Here is a 24,366-nt window from a genome sequence, read left to right on the forward strand (position 1 = left end):
CCTTCAAACCAATCAGCGCACCCTCGCGTGACCCAACGAAACTAGTAGATTAGAAACAAAATGCAAACTGTTCAAGTATTTCATACACTACAAACCCAAATAGAAAATTTCCCAAGGTTTTACACGAGAAAAGAAAAAGTTAAAAAGGGAAAGGATAAGGATAAGGCAGATAACCAGAGAGAGACGACCAGAGACAAACAGTTGAAGAACAGTGGAGAGAGACGAGACAATTGCAGAATTACGCAATTCAAAGACAGTCATAAACTTCTGGGAAATTTTATTGCTCCAAGTTCACAGGAACAACGTCAACAATTTGCATTACATGATTCATTTCCCCTGCTATTCCAACATGAAAAATTCTGTTCCCCCCACACTAACAATGAAACCATGTGTAGGGCTACATTTGTGACAAAATTAAAATTGGAATTGCATCTCTGGGGTGTAACCAAGAGCTTCAAGATGAGCTGCCATAGCCTTGTTCATTGGTGGAGGTCCACATCTCAATACCTGGAAATACAGTAAAACACAAAGCTTTAGGTTATCTTTCGAAGTCATTTGGTTATTAATGACACCAAAAATCACATACAGATCCAATAACTTTGCATAGCTATTCTCAGTTAAAAATTTGTTTGTGTTACCTTAATGTCACATGCAGGTGCAGGGCAATGCTCTTGAATCATTTCCTTTGAGACGAAGCCAACACCACCATTCCATACTTCTGGAGGCTGCAGAAACAACCAAAGGACAATCAGCTACTACAGAAAGCAAATCAGGCTCAGCCTATAACTTTCACAATTCTGGAAAATTCATGCCAAATCCAAGCTTGCAAGTTGCAACAGTTTTTTTTTACACATTAATGTATAGCAAGCTATAAGGATAAATTAGTGGAAGTCTTCTCTTTTAATTGTGGGTTTTCAGAAACAAACTACTGACAAACAAATCCAGCCAAAAACTAATCAGCTTCTTAGAAACGCCATGCATCCTTGAATCTTCATGATGAGTCATTACAAGACCTGTCACCAAGAACTCCTACAGCAAAAGTACAGGCTTACAGCACCCATTGATCTGTTGAGAATGAACTTTGATGCTGCTTCAACAGTCCATCTGACTCTCAAAGTAGCAGTACACTAAGATGGTATCCATCATTTGCACCTGGATCTATGATATGATGCAGTAGTCTCAGGAATCAATGAAGCACAAGCTCCACTATTGGTCAGCATATTGACGGCACTGGATAACAACATGATCGAAAAAATTCATGGCAGGAGATGCCAAGTTGTAATAGATCATCCACCAGCATTCACCAAAGTAGCAAATTAGCAGAAACATGAATGCAATTCTCTCCATTCTAACCTCACACTGAATAATAAAATCTGTGCATTATCCTAAACCAGGAATATTACAGCACAGAACCAAGCCCAAAGAACTGGTTTTTTATATTGTAACAGTCTAGAAGAATCCAAGTAAACTCAATTTCCTCTCTTTCCATAGATCTCTCTGACCAGGAAAACATCAAGCAGCTCAAATTTCAATTCTGTTCGTGAGTAGCTTCTGCTCAAATACATGCTTGCACAATATGAAAGAAACAAAAAGTACCATGCATCTAAAATTCATCTGGAACTCATTCTATCCTTTGACTATATAAAAGTATTAAACAATCTTCTACACATTGGATCTTTGCCTTTGTCTTCAACTTGTTACACAGTGTCCTCTTTATTTGTATGTCTCTTTACATCATTTTTCCACATATAACTATAAAAGCAGAAACACTCCTCTTTTGCTCAGCAAGCCTCATCATATTGGTCCATCACATATTGATCTATTTATTTTCTTTTCAATGAAGTCATCTGCTATACCGGTGGTCTGTTTGCTCTTATGCGCCTTTTAACTTGGAACTGATTCTACACAATTGAGATAAAAGTAGTTTTCTCAGCTTAACTATTTTTCGACATGCAGTGCATGTCTAGATCGGAATCTGTCATAGTTCTTAGAGAAATGAGCTCCTTAACTACTTGAATCAGAGTCTACATGTTCTTATGTGTACTTAATTAGCGGATATCATTTTCTTTCCCAAAAAAAAGAAGAAAAAAAATTACAAGCACCAGCAGGTCCTTCCCAGAGTTGCAAGAAAGACTGACAGTTTGCTATAATCTATCTATTGAGCCACCACTATATTGACATGCACATGGAGCATAACATGTTTGATGATTATTAAAGAATATGCAGCAACTAACTATATAAAAAGAAAAAGGTCACCTAATTAATACACTAAGTTGCTTTTCTTTCCCCCCCCCCCCCCCCCCGGGAAGGCTAACATGTCAACTTTGCAGATAAAATGTTTCCAACACAATCAAAAATCAAATGATTGCTTTGCTCGAACTTTGCATCTTCCAGTTTTTAATACTTTATTCAAGTTAACCAAACGCTCTTTGATTGTTTCAGCTCTCTTCCTATACCCTTCATTAACCTTTCTCACTGTTGTCCAAGGTGATCTTCCTGCTCCATTTCCAGCATATCTTATATTTATTATTGCAATATAATCCTATCTGTTATTGTCATTACCTAACAAGGGCAATCTTATACACCTTGGTGTATGTATAGATACACATACATGTAGACGAGTGCATGCATGTGTGCTATGAGCTCTAAGATAATAATGATTTAATCAAAGATAGGCAGGTAATTATATAAACAGTTTCCTTCTGATACAAGAAAAAATTGGTTAGATAAATTTTTTAATCAACAACCCTGTAGTGCTGGTAGTATAAAATTCTTAACCAGCAAGCGTGGTAAGAAACAAACTGCTGGGAAAATGTCAGCCAGAAGAACCCACATTTACAAATAAAAGTTAATAGAAATAAAAAACGAAGTCCGTTAACAGGAACCATTTTACAGAATTTCAAAATACTTCATATTCAATAGCCCTATGGTGGAAGAAAAAATGATAACCGACAATGCACACCAAGCAAGAGTCAACTAACCTGATTGAGGACATAGTAAACTTTGAAACGGCCAGCATAATTAGCAGTCAAAGACTCCAACTCTTCCTGCAAATAGAAGAGAAAATATTTTGAGTCAAAACATAATTCACCATGTGGAAGAATTACTTAGCCTTTTTGTCTCTAAATACCACTGACTGACAGCAATTGTCAGTTTGTCAAATTATGGTTATTTAGGTTTCATAATTTACTCTTATCTCGCATCACAATTTAGAGACTGAATATCTGAGCTCAAGTTAGATGACTTCCCAAATATTTGAACCACGGCAGCATCAGTATTCAGGGCAAACCTAGCCACCAGCAAATTGGCCACATAGCAAATCATAATATCAGCAAAAATCAATAGCTTAATATTTTTATTCCCGTCATAGAACTTTCAATAGAATTCCAACCATTATCAGGTGTTGTAATCCAAGATAAGATCCAGTGCTAAAGTTGTCAGATTCATCAACCTAGTCCATTATAGTCCAATAGTTCACCAAATAAGCTATTCTGATAAAATGTTCAGTGCTGGCGTATTACAAATTTCTGCTCACCATAGACAAGAATTAGAGAGACAGATTTTTGTAGAATACAGCACCTTATATCAAGGGTTCTAAACTGCAGATCTTTTTATCTTACTATATTCTATAAAAGAAGAAAAAAAATAATGTCCAAGATATTTGATATACTACAAAAGTAATACAGAACATCACAACAAAATTCAGATTTGCATGATAGAGATGTTAACTACTTTACATATGCATGTTGCATCAACTAAGAATCTTTTTACAAACTTTCCATACTCCATACAAGTAAGACATTTTCAGTTAACAAAAATTGTCATAACTGAATTGAACAATTCAAAGAAGGCAAAGGCTCTTTAGTAACAAACTCATTTTGGGTGACAAAAAGGATAGAGGCCTGAGTTCATGGAAAGAGAATATATCATGTATAACCCAGTTCAAAACAATATCCAACAATCATTTGCAAGCAATGCTGCCCAAATTACTCGTGTTATGCCACTCAAGTCATCACACGTCAATCAAATAATCACCATATCCTGTATGGGATTTTATGGTCACATCTACAACATGTATCTCTCTCTCTCTCACTCACACTCACACACACACAATATACCATCATATACCATGTATATACATGGAAAGAGACCTAAGAACATGGAAAGAGAAAATACCATGTACAACTCAGTTCCAAACAATATCCAACAATCATTTGCAACCAATGCTGCCCAAATTACTCGTGTTATGCCACTCAAGTCATCACACGTCAATCAAATAATCACCATATCCTGTATGGGATTTTATGGTCACATCTACAACATGTATCTCTCTCTCTCTCACTCACACTCACACACACACAATATACCATCATATACATGGAAAGAGACCTAAGAACATGGAAAGAGAAAATACCATGTACAACTCAGTTCCAAACAATATCCAACAATCATTTGCAAGCAATGCTGCCCAAATTACTCGTGTTATGCCACTCAAGTCATCACACGTCAATCAAATAATCACCATATCCTGTATGGGATTTTATGGTCACATCAACAACATGTATCTCTCTCTCTCTCTCTCACTCACACACACACACACACAAAATATACCATTATATACCATGTATATACATGGAAAGAGACCTAAGAACATGGAAAGAGAAAATACAATGTACAACTCAGTTCCAAACAATATCCAACAATCATTTGCAAGCAATGCTGCCCAAATTACTCGTGTTATGCTACTCAAGTCATCACATGTCAATCAAATAATCACCATATCCTGTATGGGATTTTATGGTCACATCCACCACATGTATCTCTCTCTATCTCTCTCTCTCTCTCTCTCTCTCACACACACACACAGATGCAGTGACAATTGGTGATGTAAAGACATCGGCCAAAGATCCCACAGTTATGGTCACATCTACACATGTATCACCTAGTCGGACTGGTTGGCCAGATGGACTTGAATCAGCTGATGAGAAGAAACAAGCCACCTGGCTAGGTGCAGGTTCACTAGTCCAACCCCGAATCAGGTTGGACTAGTCAACCACACCTCCTATGTCCTAACAACTGATTGTCCTATAAAAATTTTTTAAAAAAATTAAAAAGCAGTTTTACACATCACTTGTTTACTTCAGGTCAATGTCTCCGATTATGAACCTATGAAGATTAACAAGTCATATGTCTTCTGACTTGTAGAGGGGGGCCAAGATGTTTCTTGGAGAAGAAAGGTGACTAACACATCGCTATTAGGATGTAGGATGGAACCTCTAATGAGTGCAAATGAGTGGGACTGCTTGGCCAATGACAATGGACCAGGCTACTTCAATTACTTTATTTCAGCCCATATTAGGTGGTGCGCTACATTAGAAAGGCAAAGTTCAAAGCTGATATTGGGAGCCAAGTCCGAAGTTGATTTTGGGAACCTGCGGTATGAAGTCGTGTGGCAACCTGAGGTACTTGGATTTCCAATTCAACTTCCTATCCACCATATTTCCATATCACCTCGATTTGAATCTCACCTACTTGTTGGAGGTCCACTTTCAAGTGGAGATTACACTTCACTCTATCTCCAAGCACCACCTTAACTACTAAAGAATCTCACTCTAATCCACCTCCAAATACCACCTAACTTGTTGGAGGCTCATTTTTTAGAGAATTTTATTCCACTCACCTCCAAATATCACCACACCTACCTGTTAGAGGTTCAGTCTTCAGAGGAGAACTGTATTCACTCCACCTCTAGGTGCCACTTCGACTACTGCTACATTTAATTGAGAAGGAGCTCACATTCAACTGGAGGTACAAAAGGAAGTTGGAAGTCTACTTTGACTAATTAATAGGGTCCAAAAAATTCCACCAGTCATTGAGTTTGTAATTTGAGCTTTCATTTAGCCAATATTCTTAAGTTAGCATCATAAAACTTGAGAGTTGGGGGAACAATGATGGTACTAAATTTATGGGACCAATTTGATATTGCCACACCTATGGAGCATTTGCACCAACACATTCGATCATAGTGTAGCTCAAGGCCCATGAAGCTACTGACAGCCACCTATCTATCCACTATAAATAGCTAGACGGCAAAGTTAGTATATTTATTCTACACTCTCCTAATACAATTTGCTACTTCTAGCTTTAGATTATTCTCTCTAAGTCTATGGTGACTTAAGCGCTGCAGGCTTTGCAAGTATAGAGCCCCGCCTTTTCTTTTTTTCAATATTAGAAGGTACCTGGACAAATTAATGCTAAAGATTTATTCAAGGTAAATTTCAACTAGACCTATTTATTAATTTCAATTAGTTAACCTCTCCAACTAGAGCATTTTAAGCGTATTGAACATTTTTTGGCATCAACAACTATGTTAATAAAGACAACCATTTTGGAAGGCTACATCTAACAACACTATTGGGCCAAGAGGAAGATTTGATAGCATTGAATTATGTCTTCCTGTAGCACTTTTAGTTATAATTTTTCTCATCATTATGATTAGTACTGGAAAAACCAATCAACCTCTAGGATGCTTTGGAACTAACTTGACATGGAAGAACCAAGCGGCAGGTCGAAGATCGGAGGGAAGAGATTTAAAGGCGCATCTGGTTTCTTGATCCCATGTTGCGCGTTAAGGACTATATGCATCAGAAAAAGCTTATTTATCGCACCTTGACTTGTCTATGGTTATGCTATATCCCATTTCCTATAGGACGAGCCATAAGAATCTAAGAGAGCCATTGAACAAGCCTTTGCTTTAAATAGGTCACATCTGTAAGCACTTGGATTCAGTTTAGGTAAGCACTAGCGCAATTCCTAAATTTGGATTTCTTGATTGATTAAAACTTTGTCTATGCATCAAAACTAGACATGTAATCGAACCGAGTTCCTCGCTCACGAGCAGCTTGGTCAAGAACTCGACTCGCTCTTGGCTCTGGCCAAGGCAAGTCGGGTTTGAATGGCTTAATAGTACTTCGATCCGAGTACAAGTATTCTTTTTTTACACTCGAAGGCTCGTCGAGCCTTATCGAACACCAAGTAATTGATTAACAATTATACATTTAGTTACTACATTTTTACTCCTTTAGGCTTGGGAGTTATATAAATTACCAAAATATTGGCTATGACATTAAAATATTTATAGGTTATATAGTCATTTCGCATGGAAAAAATAATTTGATAGGTAAAAAACAAAATTGTGCATTTCTAGAATTGGACAAGGATCTCGAACTCGAGTACTTGACTCAAGCTCAATCATACTCGCAAGAAAATCGAGTATAATCAAGTCAATCTTGAGTTTTCGAACAATTTTTCGAGCTCAAGCTCCATTTTTGCTGCTCGCTCAAGCTTGAGCAGTACCTCCCAAGTGTCGAGTCGAGCTCGAGTACCACAATACTCGAGTTTGACTCAACTTAATTACATCCCTAATCAAAACTATAAACCTTCTTTTCTTTACAATCGCTCAAGTGTTGGCTTTCACTGCTACGAAGTTCTTTCTCAAGTACCTAAGAAATTCTGGCCTTCAAGTCCTTTCTGGAGCTTATGCTACTAAGACTGTTGCACTGAAAGATTGAACAGAATGAGGTATTATGTCAAGTTGTATCTCTTCATAGCGTGTACCATCAGATGACTTTAAAGGCTTGTAAGGTGGTATGAGTATAATTTTCAGGAAAAAAGGAATAGAGGAACTTCAAAATTGATTGATCTTTGTTGAATCGAGAATTTTGAAAAAGCAATTAAACTAAGAAGCTTCGACCTATTCGAACATATAGGTTAGGAATAAACATGCATCACAAACAAAGATGCGAACATGGTAGAACAATTACAGTAGATATTTAACATGAATATGTACAGTTACACACTAACATTGAGTCATATACACTCTTAAAGCACATTGCCTCGTACACAAAATCAAAGAACTAAAACTGAAAACAAGAAGCTAGTAAAAAAAAAAAGATGATTTCACTAAATAGACAGCGAAAACAAGGCAAGTTTTTTAGTTCAATGCCAAAAACAAAAATTATCCGTCAAATGTGGAAATTGGAGAATGTTTTCTGGATCTAATGTTGCCACACAAGCCATGAAACAAAATTTTTTTTTTAATTTTTTCCGCTTCATTGTTGTCGCACAACTTGTGTGGCAACCAAGGACTAAAGTGCAAATTTTTTTACAACCATCTAAAAAGAAAAATCATTCATGAGAAACAAAAAATGGTAATGAACCTTGTTGCCGCACAAAACTTGTGTGGCAACTAAGCATTTGATTTTAAAAATAAAATAGTCTCTGTTGCCACATTTTTTCTGCAGCAACAGAGATATTAATAAAAAAAATTAATGTTGCTGCCCATTCTTGGTGCAGCAAATTTTTTGTGGTTTAGTTAAAAATACAAATGAGTTTTTCAAAATAAAGTATTACATGTAGCCAAACATCACAAAGAATTGTATTGCCCGTAATTGAGGAAAAGATTTTTAAAAAATCGTATATGTCTAACATGTTAAAAATACAAATGAGTTTTTCAAAATAAAATATTACATGTAGCCAAACATCACAAAAACTGTATTGCCCGTAATTGAGGAAAAGATTTTTAAAAAATCGTATACGTCTAACATATTAAAAAAATTATGTCATAAAAACTCTTTAAGTATTTTAGCATCCCAAAAATTATGTCATGACCTAAAGCATGGAATTAGAGTAGCTTCTTTATCGTGCTCACTAGCTCTAACACGAGACTAGGATGAAGAAACTACCCTAATTCCACATGTTAGAGCTGCTCAGTTTTCGAGACCCGTTGGACACGATTCCAGTGTATCCATTACTGTCCATTCTCCAATTTATATGCATAGTGAGCACAATCCATTTATCACTACTACTTAGGTACAGGTATTCAGTGCACTGACTCTCTTTTCTCCATTGACCACTGGCGCACATTTCGGAAATGACATCATTTTTAATTTTCTAGCCAATTCTGCTGCAAATTTGTTCCCTGCTCCTCAGATGTCTGAACGCCACACAACCAGTGATGATCGGAATAATCTTATTGGTCCGCCATCATGTTCGTGGTGCAGCCAAACTCTTATTGCTATAGATTCAGGTGACGATGATGAGCCACCACCCCTCCAACTTCATCTCGGCTTGGGGAGGTCTTTTCGACAACAAGTTCAACAAAACATGCCGCACAGGAGAAGACATTGGAGATGCGGCTATCCAACCACCTCGAGGGATCGGGGCAAGAGATTTGAACATAAGTGAAGGGAAAGTTATTTTTCACCCTTAGGTCAATTACAACGAATCGATTACGTATATATAAAATTTTCATGACATAATTTTTTTACATGTTTATAATATTTGGGATGTTAAAATACTTACGATTTTCATGACATAGTTTTTTAATATGTTAGAAATACACAAATTTTTTATTTTGTTTAATATCTTTTCCTCAATTACAGCAATACAATTATTTGTGATGTTTGACTACACGTAAAACTTTGTTATAAAAAACTCATTTACATTTTTTACTATGCAACAAAATTTTATTTCATTTATCTCTACTGCTTCATCAAGAATGTGCGGCAACATCAATTTTTTTATTAATGTATCTGTGTTGCCACACAATGGCTATTTTAAAAAATATATATCAAATGCCTTGTTGCTGCACAAGGCTTGTGTGCCAACAAACTCGTTACTTTTTTTGTCTCTTACGAACTATTTTCATTTTAATTGCCTGCAAAAAAAAATTGAACTTTAATCATTGATTGCTGCACACAAGCTATGCAGCAACAATGAAGTGAAAAAAATAAAATAAAATCGTTCCATTGCTGCACAAGGTCTAAAAAACATTCTCCAATCTCAACATTGACGGATAATTTTGTTTTTGGCATTAAACTAAGAAACTTCCCACGAAAACAATAACAAGATTAATTTTCCGAAAGAAAATTATCACCTTATTCCCATTTCAGCCTCAATAATTAAAGAGCTTGTATTAACTGATTCATGTTTTTAACCAGTTAAAGCTTATTTCATGTTTTTAACCTCACAGGAGAGAAGATGTCATAGTCAAAAGCATAATTAAGGCCTCATTGTATCTTCTTGTTTTTAATTGTCCTTTTTTTCCCTTTTTCTGAGAGTTACCATACTCTGCAGCTGATGAACAGATGTATGCTGACAAATATACTAATTTACAGCTAAGCATGGAATGCTACGCATCACGAATTATGCCCATCTATTAAAGCTCCTCAGACAATACTCCTTAGCTCATACTGGCTCAGAACGAATCTAGCAGATAGCATGAACCGCCATAAACCATCTAAATAGTATTTGAAAGTAAAGTAAGACCAACAATTGTACATGCCTCAAGCAGACTATAAGGACTACTAAATTTACTTCCCTAGTAAGATAGATCATGTAAGTCCATGTATTAAGAGTTAGTTATCTGCAATGCCCCAGCGTAGTGCTCATGAAGCATGGGAGATGTTCTGCTTCTCTATGTAGGCCTTCATAAATCAAGAAGAATTAGGATAGTTCAGGATGTGGAATCCTTGATGTGCAGCGGTCCTTTTGGAAATAATAGTCACTAGAAAAAATAAATTAGGCTACTAATTCCTAACCTTGTAGTAGGCATGGCCATGGTTCCATTTGGAACCAGGAACCGGACCGAAACCGGACCGTTCGGAACCGGACCAGAACCGGAACCAAAACCATGGAACCAGAACCGTGGTAGAACCTTGGATAAAGGTTCCGGTTCTGGTTCTCTAAAAAATAGAACTAGAACCAGAACCAGAACCGCCAGTTCCAAAACCGTTAAAAATAATTAGTATAAGTAGTGAGATAATTCAAAAAAAATTAGTTGTGTTTAATAGGTTTTAAGAAAGTTTAAATTTTATGGACTTTCTATATATTTTATTAATTATTTAATTCTTTCAATTCATCTAATATCTATCATTATAATTTGTAAGTATTAAATTATTACTTACAATTTTTTTTTTTTGCTTATTTGCTATCAAATGACAATTTTTGATGGTAGTAGCTCATCTTCAAAATCAAGCAAGCAAAAAAAAAATTTTTTGCAATATTTCTTCAAATGGAATTTTCAACATTGATGATTGTCCAACTCAAGAAAGTCAACACATGACAACCATTTGATAGTGTAATGTATTTTTTAATTTGACAATGTAATGTACTTTTCATAAAATTTATATTATCTATTTATTACTTCTTACTTTGTAGAATAATAATAAAATTAAAATATCATCTTTATTTTGTATTTATTTTTTTACATTTTATTTGAAATTTTAAATATATTGTTATATTCGTATTAAAATTGGTAAGGATAAGGAATTAAATAAAATTGTATATAACCATACGAAACCGAAAACCAAAACCAGAACCATAAAGAACCAAAATCAGAACTATGCGGTTAGGTAGAACCAGAACCGGCGGTTCTGGAACCAGAACCAGAACCAGAACCATCTTATATGGTGCAGTTCTGGTTCTACCTCTTTGAAGAACCAGAACCCGCAGTTCTGGAACCGTGGCCATGCCTACTTGTAGTTGTCAGGTAATTTTCTTTTTATATTTTTTTTGGACATGATAAGGTACAGTGAAGAGTTGTGTACAGCATTAGAAAAAAGAAACAGAAAAAGGGAAACAAAATGAGTCCTCCACTAAAAATAGGATTCTAAATCAGGGGTCCTTTTTGATAGTGTGTTTTCTGAGAGTTTGTCTAAAACTTCACTGAAAATCATTGTAGTTGTTTTAGGAGTTTGTCCAAAACACTCAAAGAATTGATGAATTTTCCAAAACTTCCCTCCCTCTCCTCCCCCAAATCTACCACCCTCTCCTCCCATCCCCTCCCTCCTTCCGCGGCAAGTCCTCCTTCCATTACCCCCTCCCCTGTTCTCCTCTCCTCCTTCCCCATACCCAACCACCCCCATCCCCTCTTCTACCCGATCTCCTCCTCCTACCCTGCTCCCTTCCTCCCCTCCTCCTCCCTCTCCGACTTCCCCCTGCAGGTGATCTGGTCTTGCTATGACCAGATCAAGGAAAGGGGCAATGGTGGGGGAGGGTGGTGATGGAAGAAGGAAAGAGGTGTGTATCTCGGGGTTTTTTTTGGTGTTCTTAGTAAAACTTGGAGTATTTGTACAAGTTACTGTAGAAGTGTTCAACAAAGCTGTCTTTTCGAAATGGCAAATACTTGGGTAAACCCGGTCTGTGGCCCTACCCATAGACTGAGTTGCCCAAAATTTGGCACATCATCAATATGAATTTATATTCAAAAACCAAAATTTTGCTCCTTGTCTTTCATAAGAACTTGGAAGATTTTATCAATATCCTCCAGCCCTGCAGCTTATCAGTTCGGCTAATGGCAACAAAAGTCAATAAAACAAGCTTGTCCAGATCCAATGGCCCCCCCACCCATCCCACCAGCAAAGAAGCTGCTTGGCAATTGGTGTCTATCACCCTTGGAAAGTCAAGCATGCCAAGGAGAAGAAAACAAAAGTTAATTCTTCCCAACCATGCAAATTCTTTACTACTCTACCTTAAGATCCACCACCCTTTTCTCAATTTCTCTTGCAACCCAAAAAAAAATAAAAATAAAAATAAAAAAGAAGAAAAACCCATGATTTTTGATGAATTCAGAACTAAATTTTTAACCACATAATCATACCACGCTGTTATATGGACATTTTACAGAGCCCTGGCCCTGGATCTATTGCCGGAATCATTTTCCACCGAAAGATGCCATTGCAATTGTTGATTGTGGAAGAAGAGAGATTTTTCCCCATAAATGGACTGATGAAGTCAGAAGCTATGTATTACTTGGGCTTGAACCTCTTTGGGTTTATTTAAGTATTGTAGTTGAGTTGGGACAATGGCATGGCAAATTCTGGGCCATTCGGTCTGTGGGTAGGGTTGTAGACCAAGTCTACCCAAATTTTTGCTTTCAAAAACAGGGCTAAAACATTTTATGCTTTATCTTTTACAACTTTTGCAAATTAAAATCTAAAATAAGCATTTCTCAAAGCTTTTCCTTGGATGTTCCATTTCTCTAGATATCATGTAATACACTGACCTCTCTTAAACTCATACAATCAATCAGAAAACTCTCCACAACAAGAGATTTGAACAGATTGCAGAACAGACAACAGCATTGGATACCCGTACAGACACAAACACACACACACACACACAGATTTTATTCCAACTCATTATCATTATAAGAAACCCACAATAAACATCCACAACCATATGAATTTTTCAAAACATAAATTCCTTGTGAGCCATCTCAAGTGGTAGATCGAAATTTTGTGATACCAGATATTAATCGAGAGTATATTAATAATGCAGGCATTGTAGCAGAAAGTACTAGCAAAAGCAAGCAAAAAGTTACCTTCAAAAGAATGTCCTCATAGGTAACATTAGCATAGATGAGATGTACATTTGTTTTGTCATTTGGGTTTTCTAAAATAGCTCTGGCAACCTATATAGGACATGAAAAAGGAATTATACCATGTTATTTTAGGGGCTTTGAGAAATGACTTGCCTGATACAGAGTTTAAAAAAAAAAAAAAAACACACATCAAACAGAGTATCAAAACCAAACCTGAAACATTGGGGTGATGCCAGAGCCTCCAGCAAGCATTCCAAATGCTCTAACTTGTCCTGGTTGATATCTAAAACGACCCTGAAACAGGAAATTGCAACTTTTGAATTGTGAATTCTGTTTGGAGATAGGTATCAAAACTTAAAATGACACACAATAGATCGATATGTCCTTAAAGTAGAGACCATTTCGCAGCACCTAAATGCTAATTGATCAAATTAAGTAGCTCAAACATGGTAGAAAACTAAGTAAGATTTACAAAATCATAAAATTGGCTACTCTGCAAGTATATGGCCAAGGCAAACGCTCTTTCTGCTAATGAACTTTATTAGCAGCACAAGGACATTACCCTTCAATGGAAGTTGAGAATTGCAATAGTGAAACCAGGAAAATTCCTTTCTCATGATTGTCATTCTAGTGCCCAAAGAAAGTACCAATTGACATTCGAAGTTAAAATTCCACCAAATTATAAATTTACTTGTCACAACATCCACAGTCGCACCTCAGTGCAGCATTCTAAACATTAGGAGTTCAAGACAAAAAATTGATGAAGTAGAGATCATTGAAATATTTAATCACATTTATTTACAGCAGTTCAAGGCAGAAGATTTCAAAAAACATAGTCCAATAATATCATTGCTCCATATGCTAAGTGGCATCACATAGTCAATTGTTTCAACATCATGGCTAAGCTAGCAGCTAGGAATAGCAAAGACATAGGAGAAAAACATTGAAGTGGTGAGGTAATGCAGGCCCAAATCCTGTTTTATCAAATTTGCTTTTAGATATGCATAGTAATTGCAGACCAGATCCAACATACTTCCACTATCAGGTCCTTATGAGTCACAAAGAGCAATAGTACTAGCAGAGTATTTTTGTACACACTTTCAGAAAAGATATAACAAGCTGGTTTCCTGGAAAAACTGTCAATGATCTTTCTCCATGATGATTATTGAATCAAACCATTTAGCAGCTATGTACTCTTTAACCAATACAAGTTGACTGCAATTACAATCTAACAGTCACTACAAGGAATCAGGTACAACATATTCTCATTATTATGTCCTTATGACATAACAGAACAAATTGAGTATTAACTGGTTATGTACTTATGCCTTAACAGAATGAATTACGTATTAACCGATTTTCACTCTGCAGACTATTAGTACCAATAACAAGCCAGTTTCCTGAAACAAGCAGTTAATTATTTATCTCCAAATTGATCTTTCAAACCAAACCATTTTAGCAGACTGTATTCTTTTAACCCTCTACATTCTGGAAGATGATGACACTGATAGTTAATCCATGCTTCAAACAGATGGGCTGCCAACGGGGAAGAAACAATAGAAAAAGAAAATTGTGTTCTAGGTCAAATCAATAGCTGGCTGGTCAAGCATATTTTTACTAATGGAAACAACTATACCAAAGCAAGAATCCTGCTAATATCAAAACTAAGTTGAAAGCAAGCTTTTTGTTATCTCGCTAATCATACAAACTCATTGGGACAATATATGATATTCCAAAAGAGAAAATGATGGTAAGGATAAAGAAACAGAAAAAAAAAAAATCAATCCTCCACCACATCCTCAAAAACTAAAACAAAGGAATCAAGCAGGAAATGATTGGTTGAAAAAAGTCCCCATGAAAACATACAGTAAGAGGATTCCATAACTCCTAGGTTCATTGCAATGCATTTATAGGTTAAAAAGTACATATACATTACAATACATTCTCAGAATTATAGAACAGCAGTGTTCAAAGATATGCAGTGTTTAGCAACAAAAGAATTTAGTTGAATGTCACTCTGTCAGTGTAGTTTAGGGACACACATATCCATACAAGTGACCTCTTAACTTGGTTGATTTAGACAGATGCAGCAAGACTGCTAGTACTTGCAATTGAACAGCAAATGCACACAGGGATTTCGATATTGCAAACATCCACAGACGTACAAAGAAATGAGTCAGCTACACTCAGCATGTCTAAATAAGCACTGCAAAAATCAATGCTGCTTGAATTTAATCAGACTCTCATCCAATTACCAAATTTATGATGAATTCTTCCACAATCCTTTGCACTGAGCAGAACTTATGATATTTAGTAAATGGCATAAGAACTTTGCTAACACCAATCATGCAGCATGAAGAGGGAAAACATCGAAAGCAAATTACCTTGGGTCCTTTAACAGCCAAATAATCTCCAACACGCAGTTCACGGAAATGGTGAGACATCCTTCCTTGAGGATACATCTAGTTGTTTGACAAATTCGCATAGCATCCAAAGAACAGAATCAGATAAAACTAAAACCATGCAATCCAGTATCGCTGGCACAACTAAATCGTAATATGACAAATAAACATAGTCTAACTTCTACCTTTATAACTAATTCAAAGTATCCAACATCAGAGTCCAATGTGGTTGGAGTATATGGTTTTATGACCTCTTCCCCTTGACCATCCTTACCCCTGATCAATAAAACCACCAAATCATCTCTACTTCTGAAACTGGAATATTTAAGTCAAAACAAAAGGCAAAAGGTTCATCATCATTAATCAGTTAACCTGCAACTTATATGCTGTCCAATGGGAAGTCCCAACACGGAGGTGGGCGTGGGAAGTGCAAATCTGAACTTTGCCACATTATGGCTCAGCTGTGTGCGCTTCACAAGCTTGAATTCCTTCCATTTCTCAGGATCTAAGCACACTATTACCAACAAACGAGCCAAGTTTAAGAAGAACCCAGTACACTAGCCCAAATTGTACATCCAATTCTAAACTATTCATAATTTGTAGAAAAAAACCCCATCAAAAGAGCCAACTCATAGATGAATAACAAATAACAAATACAAGGGCAAGTAGATTGATTCAGATTAAATGCAAAAAAGATAAACGATCAAAATTAAACCTTTAGCTTTCTTGGAAGAATACAAGTAAAAAGCAGCAGCACCAACAGCAACAGCAGCTATAGCAACGCCAAGGATCTGGGCTTCCGTTGATTCCAAGAAAACCATCTTGGCACACCCAATAGACCTGATTTTTACAAAGAAATGCAATGAAAATGTCTACAAAAAATTGATCTATTTACATATATAAATATGTCTTATCAGTCAATGCGTTCAAACAAACTTACCAAATAGGAATCTTTGAACTTCGCGGGATGGAATGACGCTAAATAGACAGACCTTTTTCTTTAAAAGATCGATAATAATATACAAACTCAGGTTTGCCTTAATATCACTTAGCACCCTCATGGTTTCAAAAATTTTTCTTACCTCCCCCTAATTGATGGTCTGTTTCGTAACCTCGTCATTAAAAATTTTATTTAAAATTTATGTAAGAAGAGAGATAACATATTACTTTCATTTGTACCATTTCTTGTATTCTATATATAAATATTGGAGCAGCAAATAGACAAAAAATAAACCTAATAGGCAGAAGACAAATTAAGAGAAATGTAAGTCCAATAAAGAGTTGCAAATGATAAGTTTTTTTACAACTATTGTTGTAATAACTAATATTACAAATAAAATAAAAAAAACACAAATTTAGCACCAAAAGGAGAATTTAAACAAGAAATTAGTAGAAAATATTGTAGTAAATTATAATAAGTTTTAACATTCAAATGTACATTTATAATTACAAATCAATATTATGGGTACAATAGTAAGACGATAATCAAGATTTCAAATTTCAAAGAATGAAAGGAATCTAAATAAACTATGTTTGCTTCTTTTGATATGTTAGATAATAGTAGCTTCATAAGTTTCCTACCTTTTATTACTCTAAAAATTGGATAAATTTATTATACATTGTCAATATATAATTTTTTATATTAACAAATTTAAATTATATTATATAACATGAATTTAAATTTAAAATTCAAATCATGCATATGTAGCATTCATTCAAAACTGTTAGTGCAAAAAAATCACTATATTGTTAATATATAAAAAAATTAACCCTAAAAAAATGCCATTATAAATGGGATTAACTTTTTAAACACTGAAAGTATAGTGATTTCTTTACACTAGCAACTATAAATATATATCATATGCACATGATTTGAATTTCAAATTCAAATCCATATTATATGGCGTGATTTAAACTTGTTAATTTAAAAAAAATTATACACTAACAGTGTATAAAAAACTTACTCTTATAAATGATATTGTCTTAGTTTTTTTTTTTCTTTCCAAATTCAATTTTTTTCATTTGTGCCAATATTAGTTAATTACTCGGGGGTTTCTCACAGGTAACATCATCACTTTCCCACCTATAATAGAGACATCTTATCTTATCAATTTGACAAGGGATGTAACAGAAATTTCTAGGGTAGTAACTGCAATTAAGATGAACTTCAGGGGAGGTTTATAAAATTATCCCTTAAAAATATTGGAATTTCAATAATGGCTGCGCTGATTGGTAATTGGGGGTAGGTGAGGCCTGAGGACAAAGTCTCTCAGGTAATTGCAGGATTCGTTTGTTTCACCTAACCTCCATACACCATTTCCAGCCAACAATCCAGGCCCACAGCTTTGCAACTCCTGCCCCAGGTTTGGCGGCATCGCCAGCAACTATTTCCTCGTGCGCCATTTTTTAAAGCCTATTTGCTGATGCCCGTTTTCCTCACGGATCCTATTGCCAGTTTTCTTTGGGTTTATCTAGGCCTGTCAATCGGGCCTAATGAGCCGGGCTTTGATGAGTTCAAGCTCAACTTATTTAATTTGAAACATTTTCGAGTTTCGGGTTCGTAAATGTGAAACTCATACTTAACTCACATAATATTCGGGTTGTGAGCCTTAATCGGGCTTAGCCCAAGCTCACTTATTACTCCTTAATTTTCTTAATATAATTACTATAACTATTAAGTTGTAAAACTAATTTAACATTTACAAGACTATAATATTAAAACTAAACATGAACAAATAATAGTTCTTAAAAAGTATATAAACCAAAAAATTTTTCAACAATATTTATATTTAATCGATTTAAAATGCATGAAAAATAGTAATAAAACATGCGATCATAAGCCAATACATCTTTAAAAGTTGAAACTTTTTTTATAATCTTGTGATTTAAATCCAAATATGCTTGATGATTTTTGTGTTTGTAGACCAAAAAAAATCAACCAATAATATGCCAATACAAAAATTTACTCAATCAATAAGAAAAATTGGAGATTTAGTTATGCATTACTAATTTATATATATATTTAGTATTTAGTAAAAATATATTTGGATATATAATTATACATAATATCAAAATATAAATATTATATATATAGGTAATTAAAGGGCCGAGCCTATATCGGGTTTGAACCTAATAAGGCCCAAACTCGGCTCACATTTAATTCGGGCCTAATTTTTAGGTCTAAACTTAGACCGGCTCACTAAATGATTGGGCTCATCGGGCTTTCTGACGAGCCGAGCTCGGGCTGGCCCAGCCCCATTGACAGTCCTAGGTTTATCTATGCGTGGGTAGTAAATATTCCATAATACAAAAAACTTTCATATTTTATACGCATAAAAAATATTTAAAAAGTTCTTATTTTTTTCAATTAACCATATAAAACACATAATAAACTTTTAATGTATTATGCTTGAGGAATTATAGTTCAATTTTTTAAAAAAAATTTAAAATTTAAATGAGGACAATAACTTATCTTCTTGGATATATTCAAAATAACAACGACATACAACATAATTTTATAGATTTATGCAGATAAAGGTAATTGGCTGATACAATTTTAATAAATTTAATACCTCGTATACAAGAATACGACTTAAATTTGGTATAAATATAGCATTATCTTTACTCTATTTATATATATAGTAATTTTAACTACATTTTTGGTTATGTAATTATCAAATATGTTTGTACTATTCACATATGAATTTAAATGCATAATTTTGCCGAACACATATTTTTGCGTCGAACTATTAAGCATACTTTTAAAAAAATTCTATATAATATGGTGCATATAGTATCTCGTATTATACCCATTTGTATTTTACTAACTATGATTCTATGTCATAATTTGCAAATGTCAATGATCTATTGGTCTAGTGACATATTCGATAAATATCGTTTTTTATATTTCCACAATAAAAATGTGATGGATAGAAATAAAAGAATCCATGAAAACTCTATAAAAAGTTATTTGAAGATTAATATTATGTATATGTAAACTAATATTTAAAATTTCTCACTAGGCATCTACCCTTTTTTTTTTGTGGATTTGTTTGCTTCTGTAAACATGCATATGTTTTTGTTAGTGATTTCCCCATAACAAGTAAAAAAGTACACATACTACAATTCAAAATTACAGTAAAAACTTCTATAAATTAAGGACAAATGATCAAGTTCATCCCTAAACATTTTTTCGTTAAAGTTGGTTCGGTCCCTAATTTTTCATTTTGACAAATATGATCCCTTGCATTAGTTTGCCAAAGAATGCAATCAAATTAAACAAATTTGGTTTATCTTTTTTTTTTTTTAAACTCTTGTATGACCTTCTGAACCTGTCATTCCGTATTCAAATTTTTCGCTTTTGAACAATTTAGTATAACGGGATCAGCATCAATCTCTCTTTATTGAAGGAATTATTATTCTTGCAGTGGAATTGTTGTTTCTGTGGGTTCTTATTTGAGGGATAAGGGAAAGGTTGAAATCTTTAGGAAAATTTCACATAAAAAAGTGGAGGTTATGTGTTGTCATGGCTTATTGAAGTTAATCAGTTGAATTTTAATTTTAGGGTCGTTTGGTTCATGAAATAACACATGATTGAATTAATCATTATATGTTATTTCATATTTGATTACATTTTATACATGGAATGATACAGTCTGTCTAACGGAATTAGTCACCTAATCATGAGATAAAATAATCCCACGAAGGAGGTGACATTAATCATTCCCGAATAGCTAACCGATACGACAATAAAAATTTCGACTAATTTATCTTTTTTGACATCATTTCTGACGAGCAAACAAACTTCAAGGTGACAGATTTTAGTCTTTTGACATCATTTCCGATGAGCTCAAATTTGTGAGTTTCAGCACTAGGACTTTTTTTCATGCTTTGACTCATTCTTGGTGGCCTGGAGGATTCCTGAATATGCTTAAATTTTCAATGGATCCATGGTACTAGTACTAATTTTTTAACTTCACTCTGCCAATTGTATCATAGGATAAACAAGAATCTATTTTTGGTACAAAAGTTGGTCGACCTTTCGCTCCGAATGCTATATTTTCTTGGTGTTCATCAATAGGGGAAGAAAGGAGAAGTGGTGGCTGATGGGGGAGGAGAAGGGGGGACCGGGGTAGTGATACGGAACTAGGAGGATGGCGGGTCTCAAGTGGGGATGGGTACCAAGATGGCGGTGGAAATAAATTTTAAAATAATACCCAAATTTGTACGGATTCACCCGATGTTTCCATTTGAATTAACTATTTTTGGGCATGTTTTTAAAAAAATTTATTATAGCAGTGTATATGAAAAAAAAAATTTGAAATTATTTTTGTTTGTGTATTATTATAACATTATATTTAAAAAACTTCTTTTGAAAAACAAACTAATCCAAACAGTGGTATTAGACTCCAAAATTAAAATTTAGAGACTAAAAATGTTCAGGGATGGATTTGACCATTTATTCATAATTTAATAATTTTGAAATTATACAAATTCTATTAATTTAAAGAAGTATTAATAAATAAATTAATAATTTATTAAATTATCTAGTGTACTTACTATTCAAAGAAAAACTCATTTAATCAACTAAAATTTTATTTTATTTTATTAAAATATGAATTACTCTAATTAAAAAAAGGAGGCTAAAAGTCTAAGGAATATAAACGAATCCATATCTACTTGATTTGTAGGTATAATTTAATTCTATTGATGTTTTTAATAGTCATATGTAACTAATATGATTTACATATATAACTAATATCATTTTTCTATTACTAAGGGTCAAAAAGATTTGGAAATACTAAATGATAGATGTCCACTTTCATTTTATTAAATGCATACAATGAATAAGATTAAAATATTGTGTATATGAACAACAATAGATTGATATTTTAGGAAAAATATGATATCTAATTTTAGTGAATTATTAATTTATGATATGAATAGGACCAAAGAGTTATGTAAGATTTTTTTAAAAAATTATTGTCTTACTATTTTATAGAAATTGTTAATTTAGCTCATTCGCTCAAGTAGGGATTGAAAAAGTTATTTAAAGGAAATTATTAATTTATAGAAATTTTATTGTAACGTATAACATGAAATCTACCTGAAAAGGAATGCCAAACATGGAGTAACATACTGGCAACAAAAGAAGATAAAAATGAAAAATAACCCATGAAAGATCCTTGTGCTTCCAAATTATACCTAGGCAAAGGATTTGGTTTCATCATGACATCGCACCACTAAGAACAACTCAAAACATGCAAATAGTTGAGTAGCATCAACTAATGCCCTAATAATCTTGTTCAATTCATTCACTTCAAAGTTTTTGATCCCTCTTTTCCTTCCACTCAACTTCAAATTGATTGATTTTGACAAAAGGTGGCAATATTATTCATGGAAAAACTAGTAAGTGCCATCTACAATTGAAAGTTTATAGAAAAAATAAATAGCAGATGTCTAGCCTAACATACGTACTGGAATACTACACTAATTCTATCATTATCATACAACTAGTTTTATATAAGAATACAATAACTAATTCTATCTTAATCGTATAATTGTTACAAGAGATAACAAGATAAGGAATAAGGATGAGGTACGCTAACAGCCCCCATCAAGCTGGAGTGTGGAGGAACGAAACACCTAGCTTGCACAACAATCGTTGAAAGGAACTAAAACCAAGCGCTTTGGTGAACAAGTTAGTAGGTTGATTCTCTGAATGAATGAAATGGGTACAAAGCTCATTGTACTGAATCCGTTCACGAACAAAGTGACAATCCATCTTAATATGTTTGGTACGCTCGTGGAAAAAGGGATTGGTAGCAATATGAAGTGTAGCTTGGTTATCACAAAATAGATGCACCGATTGCGAATGAGGAATGGTGAGATCAAATAATAAAGCTTGTAACCATAACAATTCATTATTGGTACCAGCCATGGCACAATATTCGGCTTCAGCAGACGAGTGGCTCACAATTGGTTGTTTCTTAGTACGCTAGGAGATAGGCATATTCCCGAGAGAAACATAATAACCTGTGATGGAGCGTCGCGTCATAGGACAAGCACCCCAATCAACATCACAATAACCTTTGAGTTGCAAATTGTTCTGAGAAGGAAAAAATAATCCCTGGCCTGGAGAATTCTTAATGTATCGAACAAACTTCATTGCTGCATCATAATGATCTAATGTAGGGGAATGCATGTACTGACTCAAAATATTAACAGTATACAGAATATTTGATCGTGTGATAGTGAGGTACAAAAGTCGACCCACAAGATGACGGTAAGACGAGGGATCAGCCAAGGGTGTACTGGTTGAGACATTGGAATCGAACTAGGTTTTGCACCACTGAGACCAGTATCTGTTAAAATATCTAGAGCATATTTCCGTTGACTCAAAAAAATTCCTTTAGGATTCCTAGAAACTTCAAGGCCGAGAAAAAATTTGAGAGGACCAAGATCTTTCAGATGGAACTATTCATGCAAGAATTGTTTAAAATTTTGACATTGAAAGGAATCATTTCCCGCAGTTACCATATCATCGACATACATCAAAACTGCAAGAAAACTGGTATTAGTCATCAGGGTAAATAAAGTAGTATCTGCTTGAGACTGAATAAAACCATATTATTTAAGAGCAAGAGTTAAGTTAGAAAACCACTCCATGGATGCCTGTTTAAGACCATAAAAAGATTTACGAAATCAACAAACCCTCTTGTTATCAGATGGTAAATATCTAGGGGGAGGAACCATGTATATTTCCTCGTATAAATCACCATGGAGAATGGCATTATTCACGTCAAGTTGATGTAATTCCCAATTTTTAGCCGCAGCAACAACCATTAAACATCACACCGTAGTTAGCTTTGCTACAGGAGAAAATATTTCAGTGTAATCCAATCCCTCCTCTTGAGTATATCCTTTGGCCACTAATCGAGCTTTATAACGCTCCACAGAACATTTGATTTATATTAATTTTATACACCCATTTACAACCAATTGCTTTCTTTCCTGTCGGCAAGAGTGTAAGATCCCATGTATGATTTCAGCTAAGGCATCAAGTTCAATTTGCATGGCAGATCTCCACTTTCCATCTTGACTAGCCTCAGCGTAAGTAGAAAGCTCAGTCTCGGTTAATAAAGCTGCAAGAAAAGCTTGATGGGGAAGAGAAAAACGATGATTGGAGAGGTAAGAATTAAGAGGATAGGGAGTACCTGATGCTCTTGAAGTGGAAATTGAATTGGAGTGGCAGGAACTATTAGGGTAATCACAGACATAGTCTTTTAGGTAAATAGGTGGTCTTCGGATCCGCTGTTCTTGGCATAGTGGAGAAGTTTGAATCTCTTCAACACGATTATCTGTAGCAGAGAGCTCATGATTAGGAATTGAAGAAAATGTGACATTGAAATTATACTCTTCATGACTAGAATTATAAAGAGAATCAACACACTAATCATCATTATCAAGAACAAGAAAGGGAGTGTTAGGTGTTAAGGTGGAAGACAACGTCGAAGATGATGTACTAGAAGAGATTTTGAAAGGAAAAATTGTTTCATGAAAGCGTAATCACGGGAGAAG

General features: G+C 34.6%; 1 protein-coding gene across 1 annotated transcript; it reads right to left on the bottom strand.

The window, feature by feature from the left end:
* Positions 1-238: 238 nt before the first annotated feature.
* On the bottom strand, positions 239-16,797 carry LOC113775902 (NADH--cytochrome b5 reductase 1). The gene is made up of 10 exons (XM_027320952.1): positions 16,727-16,797; positions 16,502-16,626; positions 16,159-16,300; positions 15,972-16,062; positions 15,769-15,846; positions 13,598-13,678; positions 13,385-13,474; positions 2,982-3,047; positions 639-725; positions 239-507 (listed from the first exon to the last, which is right to left on the bottom strand). The coding sequence occupies exons 2-10, from the start codon at positions 16,605-16,607 to the stop codon at positions 415-417; spliced, it is 834 nt and encodes a 277-aa protein (XP_027176753.1). The 5' UTR covers positions 16,608-16,626; positions 16,727-16,797; the 3' UTR covers positions 239-414.
* Positions 16,798-24,366: the final 7,569 nt, after the last annotated feature.

This window comes from Coffea eugenioides, chromosome 6, assembly GCF_003713205.1.
Source record: "Coffea eugenioides isolate CCC68of chromosome 6, Ceug_1.0, whole genome shotgun sequence".
NCBI lineage: Eukaryota > Viridiplantae > Streptophyta > Magnoliopsida > Gentianales > Rubiaceae > Coffea > Coffea eugenioides.